The 16,728-nt window shown below is 42.4% G+C and overlaps 2 protein-coding genes across 4 annotated transcripts in view; both read left to right on the top strand.

Moving 5' to 3' along the window:
- Positions 1-2,867, top strand: part of trpm5 (transient receptor potential cation channel, subfamily M, member 5) — a 59,746-nt gene extending 56,879 nt beyond the window's left edge. The window contains exon 27 of the transcript XR_009794300.1: positions 1,906-2,867. The gene's annotated coding sequence lies outside the window, so the exon portion shown is untranslated. The remainder of the gene's footprint in view (positions 1-1,905) is intronic.
- A 119-nt stretch (positions 2,868-2,986) lies between these two features.
- Positions 2,987-16,728, top strand: part of ttc17 (tetratricopeptide repeat domain 17) — a 40,340-nt gene continuing 26,598 nt past the window's right edge. Inside the window, exons 1-8 of one of the 3 annotated variants that reach the window (XM_061815167.1) lie at positions 2,987-3,222; positions 3,670-3,759; positions 4,678-4,847; positions 6,205-6,316; positions 7,440-7,571; positions 10,115-10,224; positions 10,324-10,471; positions 15,943-16,082. In XM_061815167.1, coding sequence (XP_061671151.1) covers positions 3,052-3,222; positions 3,670-3,759; positions 4,678-4,847; positions 6,205-6,316; positions 7,440-7,571; positions 10,115-10,224; positions 10,324-10,471; positions 15,943-16,082 — 1,073 coding nt within the window. In that variant the 5' untranslated portion in view covers positions 2,987-3,051. The remainder of the gene's footprint in view (positions 3,223-3,669; positions 3,760-4,677; positions 4,848-6,204; positions 6,317-7,439; positions 7,572-10,114; positions 10,225-10,323; positions 10,472-15,942; positions 16,083-16,728) is intronic. The other 2 variants (XM_061815165.1, XM_061815164.1) reach the window with 2 other exon arrangements.

The raw sequence follows: 16,728 nt of genomic DNA, 5'->3' as shown, positions 1-16,728 counted from the left end.
CACCTACTTTAGAGAAGACAAAATTTGGTATGAAATTCCAAATTGAGGAGGGGTCTTTAATGAAGTGCTTCAGCCAATTAATTTTAAAAGTATTATTTAATGTTTGAAAGTCTAAAAAATTTAGGCCTCCTTTGTCATGAGTGTTCATTACAACCGATTTCTTAATATAGTGAGTTTTATTTTTCCATACGAAGTTAAAGAGCATTTTGTCGATATTTTTTAGAATGTTTTTATTAACAACACCAAGCGATGAGGCAGCATAGGTGAGCCGGGATATACCTTCAGCTTTAGTTAATAAAGTTCTGCCCCTCAAAGATAAATCCCTTTGCAGCCACTGATTAAGTTTTTTCTGAGTTTTGTCGATAACAGGATTAAAGTTTAAATCACATCTAGTTTCCATATCTTTATTTATAAATATGCCTAAATATGTGACACAGTCTTTTACAGGTATATTACAGATTGAAGAGATATTACAAGTCTTGTGGGGAAGTAGTTCACATTTTTTAATATTTAAGCAGAGCCCAGAGGCAAGAGAAAATGTGTTAACCACATCAATAGCAAGAGGAATCTGACATCTATTTTTTAAGAAAAGTGTAGTATCATCGGCCAACTGACTTATGAAAATTTCTTTGTCTGCTATTAGAATACCTTTCAATGGGCTGTCCGCCCGCTGTTGCTATCCGTGAGTAAGGCCTCCAAATTGGATGTGTCAGTTCTGTCTAGTCATTAACACAAGTCAGTGGGGTGAATTCCATAGAGAGCGAAAATGACCTAAAAAAGTGCCGCTAGCTCACTTATTCATACACACGCTAATATTTTTTTCGCTACTTTTTAGACATCGAAATCAATTTAGGTAATTCTCAACTCGATGAATTTAAATGTTTGTTCTCGCATTTCAGTATTTATCATCACAGTTAGTGTTGCACTCATTCGTTAAACAGTATGAAAGACTTAGAAAATGCATATGTTGATTTGTTGCTCGCCTAAAGAACCAAATAGTATATTGTATTTAATTAAACATTGTAATTTCATTTTAATGTAATGATCATAAAAAGGATACACTTGGGGTGTTTAAGTGTTGGCCTCGCATTTCTGAGGTGCAGGGTTTGAAACTGGCTCCGCCTGTGTGGAGTTTCCATGTTCTCCCCGTGCCTGCATGGTTGCCACACCCCAAGCATGCAACAATAATTGGACACACCTAATTGCTCCTAAGTGGGATTGTGAGTGTGGCTGTCTCGATGTGCTCTGTGATTGGCTGGCGACTAGGTCAGGGTGTCCCCTGCCTCCTGCCCGTTGACCCCTGGGATAAGCTCCAGTACTCCCTTGACCCTCGTTAGGATAAGCGGCTAAGAAAATGAATGGATGGATGGATAAAGGATATCTTCTTTTTCTTTCGGCTTGTCCCGTTAAGGGGTCTCCCCAATGATATGCTTAAGAAAAAAGTATGCACCAAAGCAACGTACAATTTGTATTTTTCTCATTTTTACATTTACAGTAAATGTATGTAACATTGTGTGCAACATTGTAACTATATTGTAATATTCAATGGACAAAATACATTTTTTAACCCTCACTGGTTTTGGTAAATTCACTCACTAACAAAGACACGTGGGTGGTTTATAATTTTTGTTAACTTATGTTCACAGAGAATAACTAAAAGAAGATTTCAGAAAGTCACAATTAAAAAAAAGATTTTAAAAAGAATTTGCATTTCACTGAGTGAAACAAGTACTTCATCCCCTACCAGCAATAAAGAATTTCGTTCCCATAGACTATAGTACTCTCACTTTAAGAAAGTACTCCTAATCAAAACGTGAGTTGTATGAAACACAATGGTCTCAACTTGTTACCTATATGAAGACACCTGACCACAGAACCGATTATTGACCAATCTCTCCATTATAGGAAAAACCGAAGAAGTTTCTAAGGACATGAGGGACAAGATTGTAGACCAGACCAAAGGTGAAATCAAATGGGCTACAAGACCATTGGCAACAGGATGGACGTTGGTTTAATAATTTGAAAACTGAATAATAACTGTAAATCCCCATTTCTCTGGGGCTCCTTGCAAGAGTTCATCTTGTGGTGTATTAATAATAATGAGAAAGATAAGACATTAGCCCCAAAATACACACCAGAAACCTATTAGCGGTGTCAATATAGCTGCCATCGTGGGTGTGCTGATGCCCATCTGTGCTGATTTCGGGTAAGGGGCGTCGTACAATGAACTGTTCGCCAGCCAGTCGCAGAGCGGATATAAACAACCACCCGCATTCATTTTCATCTTTAGTCGAGTAGAGTCCCCAATTAACTTAGCATGCATCTTTTTGGAATGTGGGAAGAGGGAAGTATCTCAAGAATGCTTACACAGGCATGGGAAGAACATGTTTGGTAACGCAACACAGGGGAGGCCAAATTTTCTCACGAAGGCACGCACAGGCCTGTCCCAAGTTTGCCAATGGACACTTGAATGGGAAAAGTTGGGAAAGTTCATTTTCTATGCAAACTAGTTCAAAATTAAGTTTATTGTTCCAAAAGTCAACTACTTCATTTTGTAGTTCATAATTTAAAATTTTGAACTAAGTTCACCATTCTAAAATGAACTCCTTCATATATTTTTAGCTTAAACATTTTAAAACTTTAAATTAAGATCAATTGTACATTTTAACTTGAAAAAATATTTGGAAGCAGGTTTTACAGCAGTTTTTGACAGTATTATGATTTTAAATTCATTTTGCATTCATGTATTTATGCATTTTAAATTATGTTTGCAAAATGATACTACAATAGCCGAATACAGTCAAAGTTTATGGTTAAATTTGAATGCCCATTAGATCAGGCAAATAAAAAGTAAATCTCGGCTGGCTTCACTGTGCGACGTCCAACACGGCATCGACGTTGACGTATGAATCAGAGCACGACGTGACTTATTAACGTCACATGTTTTTTTTTTTTTTTTTTTTTTTTTTTTGCTTGCGTTGCCGTTGAGTTGACTGCCGCGGTGCGGTCGGAGGCTGCGCGGCTGTTGCCACAGCGCCAAAGAGACAAAAAATGGCGGATGTAGAGAAAATCTGTCCTGACTCCTTTCGCTGTCGAGTCAGCTTTTCCCATAAAGCGTTTTTTCAGGGGAAGCTTATCCTCCTTCTCTGCATTCTTGTTGTGGACTCTGGAGGAGCGACGACTCATTGGGTTGTCACTGAGGATGGAAAAATACAACAGCAGGTTTGACAGCTCATTGAGCTTATAGAGCTTCAAAAGCTATTCAGTTAGCATTATCAGTAACGTATAGTTTTTTTTCTAATCTTCGTTTTTTTATCATGTAGTTTTGATGGTTTACTTGAATTATGTAACATTTGTCCATGTTTCTTAAGTTAAATTTTCTGATGTACCCCCCCCCCCTTCACTCCCTCCACCGTTAACGATCTCTTATAAAATGCAGAGTGGACTACATCAGCGAGGTCAAAATGAGCAGAACACACAAGGGCCCCTGTCAGGGTCCCTTATCACTATAAGTTAATGCTTAATGAAGTTACACTTGCGTTTCGGTTACGTGACAACGTCTAGGTAGGAGTTTATTTTAAAAGAGTTTCACAGGTGGTATTATGGTGTGTAGTATTTTGTTTCAAGTTTGTTGCATAAATGCTTCTTACTGTCCTAAACCTTTTCCAGGTAGATTCACCTTTGAATCTCAAGCATCCGCATGACGTGGTGATCTTCATGAGACAAGAGTCTCGCGTTAACTACCTCAAGAAATTGGAGGTGAGCGAATTTTCTGTCTTCAAAATAACACTGTCACTATTGTATAGTAAAAGATCTGAGCAATGCAAAATCTCCCCAGTAATCCCTTACCTTTCTGTGGTTTGCTATTTGCAAAGTCATATTTGTTTTATTACCTAGCCTTATTATATGGTGCAAACTTATTCTTGGCCCTTTCTATAACGGTCTAAGATGCCACAAGAAATTGGTCTCAAATAGTTTGATAAGTCTTGAGTGAGTGGGACAGTGAATGACTGGTTAGTACATCTGTCCCATAGATCTGAGGACCCTACCTGTGTGGAGTTTGCATGATCTTCCTGTGCCTGCGTGAGTTTTCTCCGGGTACTCTTAGTTTCCTCCCACATCTCAAAACTTGTGTGGTAGGTTACTTGAAGACTAAATTGCCCATAGGTGTGAATGTGAGTGTGAATTTTTTTTATATACATGCCCTGCAATTGGCTGGGGACCAGTTCAACATGTACCCCAGCTCTTGCCCGAATATTGCTGGGACATGCTACAGCACACCCGCAATCCTAGCGAGGATAAGTGATACAGAAAATGGAAGGATGGATGGAAGTCTCAGGTGATGGGCAAGCTTTGAAAACCAAAGAGGAGCAATGATTAGCCTGAGGTGTTTGTGGACATTTGGGTATTTTTTTTTTCCTTTCAAAATCAAAGGATTTGGAAACAGTTTATTTTCAAGGGTAATGTTATAAAATGGGTTTGAAGAGAAACTGTTTTGGTATCACATATTGTGGCATACAACACGTTTGAACAATTTTAGGGGTTGTCAGTTACTTGAGGTTTGTGGCTTTTCAAGGAAGGCTCGCTTTCTAGCCATTATTGCATTTAGTTTCATTAACAACCTTTTATATTTTGAACCCTTATGTTGCTTTTGAACGCTCTATGAATTTTGAGCAGAAGCTGCTAGTGGCACAGAAAATTCACATTGAAGAAAATGAGGACAGGGACACAGGGCTGGAGCAGCGACACTACAAAGAGGATACTGATTGCATTCTTGCCAAAGTACCTCTCGGTGACCTTGACCTGTATGACGGCACTTACATCTCCTTAGAAAGTAAAGACATCCGGTAAGTAATTTAAGAAAAGTACAAAACTCAGGTCCAATGAATTTGGAATGTTGTTTAAAGTTGACTTTATGTCGAACTGAATCGAGCCAGGTAGTTTATTTTTATTTTATTTGTCTTGTGTCTTTTGAAGTACCGATAGTTCTGTAAATATCTGACAACCAATAGTTATTTAAAACAAATGTCGGTATTGTAGGACAGATAACAGACAACACGTAATGCCTGGACCAGTCTGCAATATGTCAGAAGAGTGCAAGAAAATGTCGTATTCTAATACCACCGCATCCCATGTTATATGATCGCTGGGATTTATTTTGTTAACTAGAACACAACTGGCAAACACTCGTTACCATTCCGATGACACGTCATTTGTATTATGCAAAAACACATTCTTTGTTTCACTGTCTGAAGCCAAATCAGACTAAACCTCTCCACTTTCAAGTTAGTCAAGAGCAGCAAAATTATTTAATCTTGTTAAATGCCACAATGATTGGAGAGAGAGAATTTCTTAAGGAATTGTCTATTATTTTCTTCAAGGTCAAATGTTTACATACACAAAAAGTACAAAGTCTTTAAAGAACATGAGGGAAACCCAGATGATGCGGTCATGGCTTTGGAAGCTCCTGATAGGATAACTGATAACATGTGAGTTCATTGATGATACACCTGGGGATGTATTTAAGGCCACACCTCAACCACTCTGCTTCCTTGATTGAAACTATTGGAAATCTAAGAGGAAGTCAGAAAGAATCGTGGAGCTTCACAAGTCTGGCTCATCTTTGAGTGCAATTTCCAGAAGTTCAAAGGTGTCAGGTTCATCTGCTCAAACAATTATATGCAAGTATAAACATCATGGGAATATCCCGCCGTCAAACTGCTCAGAAAGGGGATGGGCTCTGTGTCCCAGAGATGAATATGTTGTGGTCCGAAATGTGTGAATTAACCCCAGAACAAAAGCTAAAGACCTTGTGAAAATGCTGGATGAAGCTGGTAAGAAAGTGTCATCATCCACAGTGAACATAGGCTGAAAGGCCACTCACCGAGAATGAAGGCATTAGTCCTAAAAAAAGAAAAACACACAAACGAGAGATTACAGTTTGCAAAAAGACATCAAGTCAAAGCTCTTAACTTGTGGAGACATATCGTGTGGTCTGATTAAACTAAAGTGGAGCTGTTAGGCCATAATGGCCCTTGTTATATCTGTTGGAAAAGGGGGGAAGCTTGTAGACCTGTGGTTATTTTTTTTAATTAATTTACTCTTTTGTTTTGACTAAAATTGTTAATGCAAGTGAGCTTGACTATTTTACAAATTATGTTCATGTACTGAATGAATTGTACCTCCCATCCCTCTTATGTGTAGCCCCGAAGACTATGTGGATTTACTCTCGGGTCTCCCTCCAGATCTAGAAAAGCCAGACTGTGCAAGAGTGCTACAACTGCCCTATAGTATTCATGCATTCCAGCATCTCAGGGTGAGTAGAAGGTCAGCTTATCATTATTTGCACATCATTTTCAAATTTATGCGATGTGAAACAAATCTTCATTTGTACACTTGCAATACAATTTGCTTATCCTGAGACATGGCTCTACAGTGCAACCATTTTGGTCGCAAATTAGACCTAATTTCTCAACTGTACTACTAGGTTTAAAAAAAAAAACTGGCAAAGTTTCCACTGATGAAAGTTTGGTTCAACAATAGACACACATCAAAACCAATCAGAGTGAATGGTGTCCCCAGCCACCTATGATTGGATGTGACCCCCCCACCCGCCCACCCACTCTGATTGGACGTGACACCCACGCATAGACAGACCGTGAGCAGTTTTCCAATGTTAGCCTGGAGCTATACAATTATAAAAAGTTGAGTGGCATGAATGAAATTAGTTGCAAATATTTTGGGTTGGAGCCAGATGAATGTCCACTAACATTGACAAACCAGTATGTTGAATTTTATTTATTTTTAAAAATTTTCCATGAAGAATTTTGTAAAACTACAAACCTGAAAGTGAGAGTTGTAAAACAACCATCGAACCAAATTTCTTCAGGTCGCAGTCTAAGGAAGTCTTTGCCCAAGAATGGAAATATAACCATGACAGCGTATAAGGCACACCCTCACATCTAAATTATTGGCTCAACATTGAGAAACCAGCATTTAAAGAAATCCTGCAGTCTGTAGCAGAATCACTGTTTACCCCCACTCTCTGTATGCCTTGGGCTGTTCCCCCTATCGTTACCAGGTTGAAGTACGAGGGTGCCATGAAGGTGTTCGGATGACGCAAAGGGCTACTTGAAGAAACGAAATGTGATGAAACGATCGAGCCTCCTATCAATTTAATTTTATTTTTGCTTTCTGAGGCAATACTTAATCACCAAACTACTGAATCACTCTGTCATGTTACCAAACTAGCCAAATTGGGATATAAAAAAATCAGCACGTCTTGCTAATAGATATATTGTTGAAAATAGGCAAGTATGTATGTTGTGGACATTTATTTTCCACTCAGGCTGCATGACACTGCATTTGAATTTTTTTTTAAATACTGGTAAGTGCACGTATCTAACGCATAACATGACTGTTTTACTGGTGTATTGTAGGGTGTGCAAGAGAGGGCAAACCTCACCTCCCCATTACTTTCAAAGGAGGACCCAATTTTTAGCTCCTTGTCACATAAACTGGGTCACAGTATAGATGTGGTGGGCCATCGCATCCATCAGGCGTTACTGAGGGTAAGCGCTTATTGTACATTTTGGACACAAGTATGTAATGTGAAAAACCTCTTGACACATATTAGCTCTTTCTATTACTGCATTTTTTTAAGCATAATACTTGCAGGCTTTATATTTTGTTGAAAGGGTACTGATTGGCTGTGCCAAGTGCAATCCTTCCAAGAAAAAAATGTTAGAATGTTACATGTAGTCAAGGCCAATCTACATATACTTATTTTGCCAAAGTATTTGTTTGAATATAAAGGTCAGAGGGGCGGCACCGTGGGGTTACTATAGAGCATTGGCCTCACACTTTTGAGGACCGGGGTTGAAATCTCGGCCCCGCCTGTGTGGAGTTTGGATGTGACTCTGTGGGTTTTCTCCAGGCACTCTTGTTTCCTCCCACATCCCAAAACATTTATTAATTTGAGACTCTAAATTGCCCCGGGGTGTGATTGTGATGGGGTGGATAGGTGTGTCTATGCAACTAACGACCCCACACAGGTGCACCTTATTCAGGATAATACATGGAGTGGAGGTGGCCTTTTAAAGGCGGACTAACAGGTCTTTGAGGGTCAGAATTCTAGCAGATAGACAGGTGTTCAAATACTTATTTGCAGCTTTATCACACAAATAAATTGTTAAAGAATCATACATTGTGATTTCTGATTTCTTATGATAAAAATTTCCGACCCCTCCATGATTTCTAAGTTTGAGAACTTGGAATATAGCAAGGTTTTCAAATACTCATTTTCTTCAGTGTATCAAGAAAAAAATTAAAATCATTGTCCTGATCTTTAAATGACATCCCATTATTAATCCTAAATGTTTGACTTTACACAAGGTTCAGGAGTATGTTTGTGAGAATGTTTGATCATTTTTTTCCAGATGCACACTTGTAACGTTACACACTGTTTTTTGAAAGGCCTGGCTTTCAGTCTTTACTCTAACTCATCCAAAAGTGTTCATTCAGGATTGAGGTCAGGATTGTGGTGGCCACTCAAGTTTGTCCACATCAAACTCTCTCATTTGTGTCTTTATGAAACTTGGTCATATTGGAACAGTAGGGGCCCTCTCCAAACTGTTCCCACGAAGTTAGAAATGTTCCAAACATTAGCCCCTGAGCTCCAGTGAAAGGAACTCTGAATGCTTCAGCATACCAAGAGACTTGGGGATCACTCCTCCGTGGTCCAACATATCTGTGGACCAGTGCACAAAGCAAGATCTATAAAGACATGTATGAGAATGTGGTGAGCATGAACTTCACTGGCCTGCACAGTCCTGACCTCAACCTGATAGAACAGGGTTGGGTTGATTTTGAGTAGACAGTGAGCCAGGCCTTCGAATTTCAATGTCAGTGTGACCACACAAATACGCTCCTGCAGAAGTGGGCAAAAATTCTGAGAAACTCACTCCCAAACCTTGTTGCAAGCTTTCCCACAATGATTGGAGCTGTTACAGCTGCAAAGGACAGACCAATATCATATGAAACCATATGTGTTTAGGGATATCACTCACTTTTTATATGTGAGTCAAGGGAGGTGAGCAAATACTCTTGGCAGGATAGTGTTTATCACTTAATTGTTGGAAGTCTACAAACAGATTTTTGTCAAACGTAATATCAAATAGGGTTGAGCATCATTTGAATTTGAGTGATTTTGGTTCCAATCTCAGTTCCTTAATTCAATTGTGGTCTAAAGGATTCTCAATTGTTTTCGGTAGCTGTATCCAAAAAGTTTGAATGGTTTAAATAAAGGGAGTCCAAATTATTAACCATTTTCATTGCAGTCTGCACCATAGACTAAAATTAACATTTGACTTGATGTTCTTAAGAACCATTATCCATATTAAACCTATAAACTAAAAGTGTGTGGAACTAGCCTAATTGACTGAATATACATTGTTTCAGGTAATAGTTAAATACAGCTTTGTTGAAATAGCTATTTAATTGTTTCAACTGTTTTATTTTGTTTCACTCACCCAGTTGAGTTCACTGACAGCAATAACAATGCTACAGTAAATAGCTCCCCCCAGTATTCTGTTTCATCACATCAAATGGTTTATATGTGCAAGTTTTAACTCAACTTCTTATGTTATGCTTGTAGCAATTTATTTTGAAAGGTATGCAGCGGTACTCAGCATTTTGGCATGAAAAGTAACTTCACGTGGCACTGGTATTTTTTTTTTTTTATATTTTTCAATCATTGGAACCAAATGGCATAATTCACTGATTCCTTTCCCTACACACTGATGAGGCGCAAGGTTAGTTTGTGATATTTCGAAAACATTTGTGAATTTTATCCCAATTCATTGTGATGTAAGGTTGCTCTAGTGAAGTTTCAGTTTTAAACAAATGACCCATCTCAAGGGCTTGCTCCATAATCATTGAGGTTTATATGTGGACTTCAAACCAAAATCTACTGTTATCCTTATGACTCTATTGTCGCTACATATTAAAATAGTCTTGCCAGTTCAGCTATCAATGTGAAATACAAAACAAAAATCCATAGATGTGAGAACAGTAAGCCAACAAAAGAATGTTCATGTCTGTTTGTGTGTTCCAGAATACATCATCATGGGTGCTGTACAACATGGCTTCCTTCTATTGGCGTATGAAGAACGATCCTCAGAGGGCAATAGATTGTGTGGTGCGTGCTCTGCACTTTTCCCCAAGGTAGTTGTAACCTCATCAAAGATCCCGCTGGATCCCTCAATCGATTGTATGAGATCGCCCACATGTATTCATATTCCCTCACTCTTTGTTTGTTTTCAGGCATCACAAGGATGTAGGCTTGGTTAATATGGCTAACATCCTGCACCGCGCCCATTTCTCAGCAGATGCTGCTGTTCTAGCCCACGCTGCCCTGGACCTACCCTCGGACTTGTTTACCAGTCACTACACTTTGGGAAACATTTATGCTGTGAGTTAAAAGGGCCATGTTAGTCCACTAGTGCTTAAGTACTTGTATATTATACAGCAAGATTCTCACTTAATAATATTTAGACCAAAAAGTTAGTACAATGCTATTTAAAGTTTTGTTTTTACTGTCTGTGCAATCGGGTGTGATCATACATGTGCCTTAAGGCAGTTACCGACCATGAACTGTAGAGAATACTGACCATATTTTCGGTCGATAGCGTGCACTGGATAAGCCCCACTCACTCTGTATTTTTTTCTTCTTTTTTTAACCCCCATACACGAGACATTCCTGACTATATGCCCCAGATATACAGTAAAGAAAATAAGTATTTGAACACCCTGCTATATTGCAAGATCTCCCACTTATAAATCATGGAGGGTCTGAAATTTTCATCGTAGGTGCATGTCCACTGTGAGAGAGATAATCTAAAAAGAATACTCCAGAACTCACAAAGTCTTTTTTTTTCACAATTTATTTGTGTGATAAAGCTGCAAATAAGTATTTTGAACACCTGTCTATCAGCTAGAATTCTGACCCTCAAAGACCTGTTAGTCCACCTTTAAAAGTCTACCTCCACTCCATGTATTATCCAGAATCAGATGTATCTGTGTGAGGTTGTTCGCTGCATAGAGACACCTGTCCACCCCATACAATCAGTAAGACTCAAACTTGTAACATGGCCAAGACCAAACAGCTGTCCAAAGACACCAGAGACAAAATTGTACAACTCCACACAACTGGAAAGGGCTATGGAGAAATTGCCTAGCAGCCTGGTGAAAAAAGGTCCACTGTTGGAGCAATCATTAGAAAATGGAAAAAGCCAAACATGACGGTCAATCTCAGTCGGAGTGGAGCCCCATGCAAGATATCACCCCGTGGGGTCTCAATGATCCTTAGAAAGGTGAGGAATCAGCCCAGGACTACACGACAGGACTTGGTCAATGACCTGAAAAGAGCTGGGATCACTGTTTCCAAGGTGACTGTTGGTAATACACTAAGACGTCATGGTTTAAAATTATGCATGGCATGGAAAGTTCCTCTGTTTAAGCCAGCACATGTCAAGGCCCCTCTTAAGTTTGCCAATGAGCATTTGGATTATACAGAGGAGTCATGGGAGAATGTTTTGTGGTCAGGTGAGACCAAAATAGAACTTTTTGGTCATAATTGCACGAACTGTGTTTAGTGGAAGACGAATAATGACTTCCATCCCAAGAACACCATCCCTAGTGTGAAGCATGGTGGTGGTAGCATCATACTTTGGGATGTTTTTCTGCACATGGGACAGGATGATTGCACTGTATTAAGGAGAGGATGACCACGGCCATGTATTATGAGACTTTGGGGAAGAACCTCTTTCCCTCAGTCAGAGCATTGAGGATGGATGGTGGGGGTCTTTCAACATGACAATGACCCGAAGCACACAGCCAGGAAAACCAAGGAGTGGCTCCGTAAGAAGCATATCAAGGTTCTGGCGGGGCCTAGCCAGTCTCCAGACCTAAACCCAATACAAAATCTTTGGAGGGAGCTGAAACTGTCATGGTCCTGCCGGTCCAGTCCTGGCTGGGCGGATCCCAGCACACCAGCGCTGATTAGGAGGTGCCCACCTGCGCCTCATCCTCTTTGATTAACCCCTGTATTTATAGGACCCAGGGGACGACTGGTCTTCGCCAGATTGTCGCAACTCATGCCCTGTTCCTGTACTCCCGTATTCTTGATCGTGAACCCTGGTGTACCGACCTCCGCCTGTTCTCCGATCGATCCCGTAAGCTTGACATCTTTGATACACCTGCCTTCTCTGATCGATCTCCCGTGTACCGACCCTTGCCTGCCCGTGGACCTGCTCTCTACGCCTGACGTCCTGACTACTGCTGCTCCACTTGACTGTCTGCCTGATCCCCAACTTTGGACCGAATAAACACTTTTCCCAAAACTGCCTCTGCGTCTCCGAAGTCCTGCATTTGGGTCCCCCTCCATACCGATGGGTCGTGACAGAACGATCTGGCCAACACAGGACCCAGCAGGAAAGACCCGGCGTTGCCGGGACCGATGCGAGGTAGACCGACTGCCGAAGGAGCAAGCCTGTCCTATCCGGGTAGGCTCCATAATGTCGTTCGCGTCTCCCCTGTCACACGCACCACCTGCGTGTCATGATTATGTCCTGACCATGACCCGCTCACCACCTTGTATTCTTTTGGACTTTATGGAAGACCGTGATTTATATGACTGGCTCCCTGACTACAATTCAGATTATGACTGTGAATTTTCCTCTCCCTATCTTTAATCCCAGTCAGTTTGTTTCACCTCCCTGTGTTTCCAGCTCCCGAGTGTCTTCAACCGGTAGGTCCAAGTCCTCCAATCCGTTTTTGGAAACCCACTTGCCCATCTACCCAGGTCCTCCGCATGGCGTTCAGAGGAAACGCCCAGGCCAGGTGCTCCCTTGTGCCTCCCGCTCCGCGGCGACAAAGACACCGTCCTCGTCCATCCACTCCCCACCGGCAACGGCCAAACCAGCAGATCCGGAGCTAGTGGTGAAACCTCCAGTTCAGAGGGAGGAGGATTCCGCTAATCCCGAGGTGCTGCGACTCGAGAATCCCAGGGTCTTCTATCGCGAAATGCGGGCAGAAATAGAGAGGCAGAGCGCCGAACTGGCGGTCCTCACGGCCCAGGTTCGGCGAGGATTAGATAGACAGCCGAGCTACGGCCACGTCCCGGTTGCAACAGACTCGCTGGTGACTCACGCTCATGCTGCGGTTGCAACTGACCCGATCCTAAGACACGCCCACGTTACGGTTTCAACAGACTCTTGCTGACTCACGTTCACACTGCAGTGGCAATGGACCTGCTACCGAGCAAAGTCCACGTCGCTGTGGCAACGGATCCACCAGCGCGCCATTCCCATGTCGCAGTGGCAACAGATTCACTGCCAGCGCACGCTATGGTAGCCCTTGATCCGCTACCGAGCCGAACTCACGTGGCAGTGGAAACCGATCCGCCGCCTCGCCACACTCACGTCGCGACTTCGACGGACGCGCTGCTGACCCAGGCTCACGCTGCGGTATCCTTCGACCCCTTTACAAAACCGAGCTCACGTCAAGGGTGGCAACAGATTCACTGCCGTGTCATTCCTACGTTGCGGTGGTGACAGGCGTCTGGGCGACCGTCGTAGGAAAGGGGTGGAATTGGTGATCGAAGATGAGGCTGCCAGAGCGCCTTCAACGTGCTTGTTCCCAAGGAACAAGACCCAGAAGCGAATTGCAGAGGGCTTAAGTTCAGACCCTGGAGTGAATTCAGATAAGGACGAGGCGAACTATTTTCCTCCAGTTAGGAGGGGGAGGACTTTATCATTCCCATTGTCCGTACCGTGCCCAAGAACGATCTATTCACGCCCTCTAGTATCTGCCAGTTCTCCAGGATCCCTGACTATGAGCCAGTCGGACTCCGTCTGAAGGAGCCGACTCTCATTCATGAACAAGCGCCCAGTTCAGGAGTGCCAAGGCAAACACCGAAAGAGCAGAGAGCTGCGTTCAGCGTTCTGCCGCCTGTGGGGTTTCAAGAGCCAATCTCCAAATCTCACGTTCCTGTCCAGGAGGTGGCGATGGTTCCCCAGCCGCCTCACGTTCCTGTCCAAGAGGTGGCGATGGTTCCGCAGCCGCCTCACGTTCCTGTCCAGGAGGTGGCGACGGCTTGTTGGCATCCTCAAGGTCCTGTCCAGCAGACGGCAGCGACATCACAGTCCCCTTCGTTCCAGTACCGGCGGCGACCGGTCTGCAGCCATCCGTCGCCCCTGTCTCAGCGGCAACAGAGGATGGCGACGGCTCATCTGCATCCCCACGTTCCTGTCCAGCAGACGGCGACGGTACCACAGGCCTCTTCGTTCCAGTCCCAGTCCGTCCCACGCCCATGTCTCGATGGCGACAGGCGCTGGGGAGTTCGGATGGGCCACTCCGGAACTGGAAGCGCATCGGAATGGCTATGATGATGATCGTGGCGGTCATGGCTTTGGTCCTTCTCTCTGTCGTCCTCCTCACTCCTGATGATTCCCAACCGTTTCATGACCTAGCCTCGGCAGGGACTGATTCCCGGCCGCCTTATGATGAAGCCTCGTTGGCGACCGACCCCTGGCCACGTTCCGACTGAGCGTCTGGGGAGGCCTTCCGGAGCAGTTGCATCCTTTGGTCTGGTTCCTGCTTTGCCGTTGGGTTCCTCCCCGAAGACATCTACCCGAATCACCCCGTGGGGATTCTAGCGCTTGGCGTCGGGTTGTCCTCCTGACCTGTCCAGCCGGTCGTGACAGAAACTCCATGTTTCTCAGCGATAGCCCAGTAACCTGTCTGATCTAGATAAGATCTGTGTGGAGGAGTGGGTCAAAATTCCTCCTGCAGTATGTGCAAACGTTGAAGAAGTACAGGAAATGTTTGACCTCTGTAATTGCAAACAAAGGGTACTGTACCAAATATTTACATTGGTTTTCTCAGGTGTTCAAATACTTATTTGCAGCTGTATCACACAAATAAATTGTTAAAAAAAACACACATTGTGATTTCTGGATTTTTCTTTTTAGATTATCTCTCTCACAGTGGACATGCACCTATGATGAAAATTTCATACCCCTCCATCATTTCTAAGTGGGAGACCTTGCAATATAGCAGGGTGTTCAAATACTTATTTTCTTCACTGTATACCACACATACTTGTACGTTGTGAAATTAGATGTTTATTCTGGGAGACTAAAAATGTTTATTTGCATACCTTGTTTCCAAACAGTGACTAACACAGCAGTAAAATGGCTCAAGCATAAAATGATTTATTCCTCCTCCTGTTCACTGAAATCACTAAAGTCGTCATCTTCGATATCTTAGTTGAGGAGCCTCAGAAAGTCTGTCACGCACAATTTTAGTCTCTCAGTTGCTCAATGTCATTTCATCTGAAGTTACTGTTGTTGTGCTGTTTTCCTCACGTAGCAGAGCAGGCTTTTAATCCATTGGTGATAGATTTGTTCACACTCTGCCACATGTTTAAAATCCACTGGCAGACCTCAGAAAAGGAAGACCTTTTTATGCAGCCAATTTTTGCAAAAGATTTAAAATGAAATATATATTTTGCATTCCTGTGAGGCCCCATAGCTCAGTGGTTAGAGTGTTGTTTTGGTCAACCAGGGGTCGTGAGTTCATATCTCACTGGGGCCTCTACTCCCCAAGAGGGGTTACCATTATATTCAAACAAGTTTTTGTTGTACTTTTGAACTCAGTCACTGGCAACAAAAAATGCTATTTTAGTTGCATCGTTAAATATGCCGTGGGGTTCTGCACCTGAAAAAAGTAAGAGGTTTGTTGTCCAGAAAATACATTGTGTGTGTGTGTGGTGTGTGTGTGTGTGTGTGTGTTTGTGCATACCCATAGATCGCTGTCTATTAAAACTGTACATAATAGCGATCTACAAATCTTATGTTTCCACATTCTCTGCTTTACCAGATGCTTGGGGAATACAACCACTCTGTGTTGTGTTATGAGCAGGCATTACAGGCCCAGCCGGGCTTTGAGTTGGCCTTAAGGAGGAAGCATGCCGTGCTGTGCCAGCAAAAGCTTGAACAGCGCCTCGAAGCTCAGCACAGGTACACATACATCCATTTTAACATGAATGCAGTTATTAAAAGATGACTTTGTCGATAAAAATTGGCATGGGAGCACACATTAAAAGTTAGTAGATGAGGGTTCAGTGTTTCTTTTGATGCCGAAATTATCCACAGATTTCACATCAAAACATCTGTAAATTGTAAACTACTACATAAAATGCTGCACATTTATTCTCTCAATAAGAGATTCTGATTATCACGGCTGCAAAATTGACAGCCAATCACCGTTTGACACATCACCAGTTCTTCCTGATCTAACCCCAGTCCTTGACGACACGGCTTCATGGAACAAACAATATCCACTATCTGGCATTCTGTGGCAGATTTTTGTGAAAAATAATTACAAACACATCAAACAAAATAAAAATTATGTAATGTCAACGTTCAAGCCTATGCGTTTGAGCCAGAATACACACAGTTGGAACTTGACATGTTTGAGAGGGGAAGTGACGCTGATGACGAAGCACAACAACAATCCCAAAATATGGAACTCTTGAGATTTTCCAGACTGGCTCGTTTCAAAAGATTGGTATTTGTGTTCTCTTTGTGTGACCCAATGTCAACTGTGGTGGAATGCCAGTGTTGTCGTGAGTTCGAAAAGGTCAAACAAAATATGGAGCGTATC

Source organism: Syngnathoides biaculeatus, chromosome 3 (assembly GCF_019802595.1).
Source record: "Syngnathoides biaculeatus isolate LvHL_M chromosome 3, ASM1980259v1, whole genome shotgun sequence".
In the NCBI taxonomy this organism is placed as follows: domain Eukaryota; kingdom Metazoa; phylum Chordata; class Actinopteri; order Syngnathiformes; family Syngnathidae; genus Syngnathoides; species Syngnathoides biaculeatus.
This window is presented reverse-complemented; position numbering and strand designations above follow the sequence as displayed.